General features: G+C 46.3%; 1 protein-coding gene across 1 annotated transcript; it reads left to right on the top strand.

Annotated features, from left to right (window-relative positions):
* The first annotated feature begins 368 nt into the window (after positions 1-368).
* LOC112891582 (UBP1-associated proteins 1C-like) lies at positions 369-2,874 on the top strand. The gene is made up of 6 exons (XM_025958478.1): positions 369-598; positions 717-791; positions 1,473-1,600; positions 1,844-2,291; positions 2,384-2,497; positions 2,611-2,874. The coding sequence occupies exons 1-6, from the start codon at positions 512-514 to the stop codon at positions 2,683-2,685; spliced, it is 927 nt and encodes a 308-aa protein (XP_025814263.1). The 5' UTR covers positions 369-511; the 3' UTR covers positions 2,686-2,874.
* Positions 2,875-4,346: the final 1,472 nt, after the last annotated feature.

The raw sequence follows: 4,346 nt of genomic DNA, 5'->3' as shown, positions 1-4,346 counted from the left end.
TGTGATCAATTTTTATCTTAATATGCATGCATGTTTTCCTCTCACGGGTGCTTCTCGAAGTACTGCTCTATCCAATTAGATCTCATGACTAATTTTAATCCACGTGAGAAGATCTTCAGGCGACTTATTGAAAATCTATCGCCTGAAGCGACGTATAATTGCACCCCGGTCGAGGGCAGGTAAGTACACTGGCCGACTGGCGTCTGTGAGCTTCGTGGGCTGAGCCCTTACGAAAGAAAAAAGGGTAAAATTGGCCTATGGGCTGGGCCTATTGATCCGGCCAGATGGGCCCCATGTAGAATGATAAGATAATAGGCTGTCTCCCACCCTTGTTGGGCCCCGTCTTTCCAGAAGTCCCCCCTCCCTCCTTCCACTCCGACTCGAGTGCCGCCCCCGCCTGCTCCTCGCCGCGCCTCCTTCCAGTCAAAACCCTAGCTAGCACACGCCCCAAACCACCCTTCATCCGCGAGGAGGTGCTCCTGCCGCCAGAAGCTTCCGGGGAGGCGCGGCGATGGTGTGGTTCCAGTGCGAGGACTGCGGGGAGAACCTCAAGAAGCCCAAGCTTGCCGGTCACTTCCGCTCCTGCTACGCCTCCAAGGTGAGCACGACGCCCACCCCTTTTTAGTCTTTCCCCTGTTCTGGTCCCTTTTCTGGACCGACCGTTGGCGCTGTGGCTTACGAGTGGTTGATTTTCTGGTTGTCTTGCGAGGCGGCAGCTATCATGCATCGATTGCGGCGAGTTCTTCAGCCAGGACACCGTGCAGGGGCACACCCAGTGCATCTCCGAGGCCGTATGTTCCTCTGCTAGTATCTCCCTAGCTGTAGTGTGCAGTTTATTGTTGATCTGTGCAATTCCAATGTAGTGACATGTGTTTGACAGCAAATTGGTTGGTATGCTGTAATCCTTGCCTATGAAATGGCGTTGCATTGGATTGGGGGTGTTCTTTGTTCTCTTCGCTCCTCTGTTACTACTGTAGTGAGGCTAGGCCATGTTGCTCAGCAACTATGTTTTGGGGTGCGTAGACAAGTTCTGTATGGTTGATAGAGTGGAATTTTTTGGGGTCATTTCTTGCCGTTGTTGCCTTGGTAAGCTATATAGAGAGGTTACTGCCTGCAGGATGATTTTGTTATTTGCCATTTGAATAGGATTAATGTTTTGTAACTGTGAAGGGGTATGTTAGAATGCCTGGGAACTTCAATTTCTAATGGAGCCATTTCTTTTGTGTACAGATTATATTATAAGAGTCTTCAGAGTGTATTCTCCAGATTTAGGGCTTTCTATTTTTATATGTTTAAATTGTAGTCTTCAGAGTGTGTTCTCCAGAGTTTAGTAGGTTCATTTGCTATTTAGGGCTTTGTAAAGTTTTAAGTGTACATTTAGACTATAACATCTGGTTACTGTTGCTATTGTTATCTGTTTTCAAATAATATTATTCAATCCTGTGCTCATTTCTGCCATATCTTGTTTTCAGGAGAAGTACGGTCCCAAGGGACAGAGCAAGCCGTCCAATGGTGCGTGGGGTAAGCCAGATAAACCAAAGCCAAATGCAGATGTTGATATCAACGTTGGCTTGTCGACACGGCCTCCTTGGTTCTGCAGGTGTACCAATGTGATCCCATAGTATATACGCAACGATCTTTGGTGGTGTCATTGTTGTTTATTACATCTGGTCCATCCCTGATGCCAGCACATTGTGGATGAAGCACTCTCTCGTTTCACTCATATGCATTCTATTTATGTATTTGAAGCATTTTGATCTTAATTTGGATAATTCTGCACCTTGCTTAGATATTTTGGAGGGTATCTAGGAACTTATTTACTTACAGTGAATTTCTTTCTCAGCCTATGCAACACCACTGCCACTAGCAAGCAGACTCTCTTACTGCATGCTGATGGAAAGAAGCATAGGGCAAAAGCGAAAGCCTTCCATGCTTCACAGAAGCAAGCAAATGGAGCTGAACAAACTGCAGATGTGAAGGAAACCGGGGCTGTGCCTACAATAGAATCTGCTCAAGGAAATGGGGGTAAGAGTGGTGACCATGAAAGAGATGAAGAAAAGGATGCTGGCAAAAGAAAGAGAGTGGATGACATGGCAGTAGAGGAGCCAGATAACACAAAAAGACAGCATTTAACAAGTTCGAACATTGGAGAGGTGATACAATCTAAAGATGGGAAGTCAGAAAACAAAACAAAGAGTACTGCAGGTGAACTCGCAGGTGTTGCTGACTGTAAAAGTGTTCAGAAACAAAAGATCAAGTGGAAGAAGATTATTACTAAGACACTGAAGACGGTGGGTCATCTGCACAAAAAATATATATCTTTTCCTATCTCGTCCCATCCTTGAAATTATCTGGTGTTGACAGTTTAGCTGTTCTCTTTCAGAATCCGGATGGAGTTATGAAGCTTAAGAAGCTGCAAAAGCTAGTTGCCAAGGAGCTGCAGGAATGTGGCCTGACTGAAGACAAGGAGGGGCTCCATGCTACCTTGATGGATAAAGTAATCACCACGAAACAAATCTACCTAATTTACTTGTTTTTCTCCCATTGATGATTCCTATTTAGAGTATTTTGTTACCTGATGCATATTGCTTTACTGTTTCTTGTTTGCAGATAGCTTCAAGCTCCAGATTTAATGTTGATGGCAAGCGCGTTAGATTGGTGGCGAAGAATGAAGACGAATCATAGATACTGGTTGTCAGTCGATTTTTGGCATTGTTGGTCGGTCTGATTCTTTGGTGTCTACTTCCTGATGGCTTGTGGCCAAGTTTTGGTTAAATTGAATGTAACGCATGGATTGTCAATGAAATTCAATGACTGTCAGACATTATGGGAACTTTGGGGGCTCAATTTTCGTGGCAACCATTTTGAAGTGAAGTTGCAACTCTTCATGCTGTCAAGGAATTGATCTTGGTCATATCTGAGAGTCAGATTGGCAACAGATCGTTATCTTAAAATTACTTAAGATTGGGAATAGTAAACAAAAACCTACTAAGGTGCCGTTTGGCATAGCTTTAATCTTGTAAGACGGCTCCTGAAGCAGCTTCTCTGGTGAAGCTGAATCTATTTTTAAAATCGTTTGGCGAAATGTGGGTCTACGGGAGAAGCTGGGGTGAAGTTACGATTTCCGGCTTCTCTTCTCCGGTGTAAGCTGGATTTTCGGCTTCTTTTTTCTAGTGTAAGCCGGAAACGGTTTCACCAGGTAATTCATGGCTGAAAAAGTTGCTGGAAAAATATTCTTTTGGCATAGCTTTATGTGAAGTTGTTTCTGAAGCTTTTCAAGAAGCTGTGCTAAAAGAACTCTAAATTTTGGTAATACTGAAGATTGAAGAGGCTTCTAAAGAAAGAGAGAGAGAGAGTGAAGAGAAGTCCTCCGGTCTGGCGAACTCCGCTCACTCCATCAACATCTCGCGAGCTTTCTGACATATGAAGGCCTGCATTTCGGGGCTTCGCTGGGAGAGCTCTCTCACTCCTTATCCCCAACAAGGCAACAAGGCCCAACTTGTTGGCTCATTCAGGAAGGTCCTGCTGATCCAGATCATTATCGCAAAGGCAGCCAGCAGCGCAACGCGTCCTGGACCTGAGCTCAGTCGAACATTCTGACATGGAATCTCTAGCCGCTCGGCCCAGCGAGCGGCAGCTAGAAGCTGGCCCTGGGCCCTGGCAAATCCGAAACACCACCTCGTAGTACATGCTAATTTCATTTTCACCTTTTGTTTAGTCCACGTCCATTTGGAGTTTGGAAGCAAGCAACGCAAAGTTTGGACCCGCTCTGGCTTTGAACTTTACAAGGAACCAACACACCGTGACGATATCATACATTTTGGACGGGATCGATCCTTCAAAATTTTTTTGGAAGGTGCTCTCTCTCTCTTGAGTTGCGCAGGAGGTGGACTCATGGGCAGGAGGAGCTCAGCTCAGAAAAAAAAGAGAAGAGTAAAATCAGTGAAGTAGAGGGTCAGCGGGACGCGGCGCAACCGCGCAGGGAAGGGGCGAGGGCCCGGGGCCTGCCTGGCTCGCGTGGGCGCGTGGCCAACCGACGCAGGCTCACCGGCAAGTCCCGTTCTTCTTCCCCCGTTCCCGCCGCCGCCGTCAAATACCCAACCGCACAGCTCTGCTCCATCTACGTGGCACCCTCCCAGCTAGCTCAGTGCCGGCCGGTCAGTGCAAGCTCGATACAGGAGTATATACAAATGGGAAAAATTTTTGGAAGGTCCTCAAGCAAATGACCCTTTCTTCTATGACCTTGGAAAACTGAGACGTCCTTCTGTGGCCTTCTTTTTATTTTCGTTCCCTTCCACGGCCCTTCCGTTACATCTGCAGTTAAATCCCAGTTAAGTGGCTATAAA

Source organism: Panicum hallii, chromosome 5, assembly GCF_002211085.1.
Source record: "Panicum hallii strain FIL2 chromosome 5, PHallii_v3.1, whole genome shotgun sequence".
Lineage (NCBI taxonomy): Eukaryota > Viridiplantae > Streptophyta > Magnoliopsida > Poales > Poaceae > Panicum > Panicum hallii.
Note: the sequence above shows the minus strand (reverse complement) of the source record. Positions and strands in the feature narration are given on the sequence as shown.

What these genes read in the sequence shown, in the direction of transcription:
- LOC112891582 (XM_025958478.1), top strand. Translation starts at nt 512, where the DNA reads ATGGTGTGGTTCCAGTGCGAGGACTGCGGGGAGAACCTCAAGAAGCCC. An exon ending in GCTCCTGCTACGCCTCCAAG is followed by an intron (nt 599 to 716) that starts GTGAGCACGACG and finishes GCGAGGCGGCAG; the next exon opens with CTATCATGCATCGATTGCGG. An exon ending in CCCAGTGCATCTCCGAGGCC is followed by an intron (nt 792 to 1,472) that starts GTATGTTCCTCT and finishes TCTTGTTTTCAG; the next exon opens with GAGAAGTACGGTCCCAAGGG.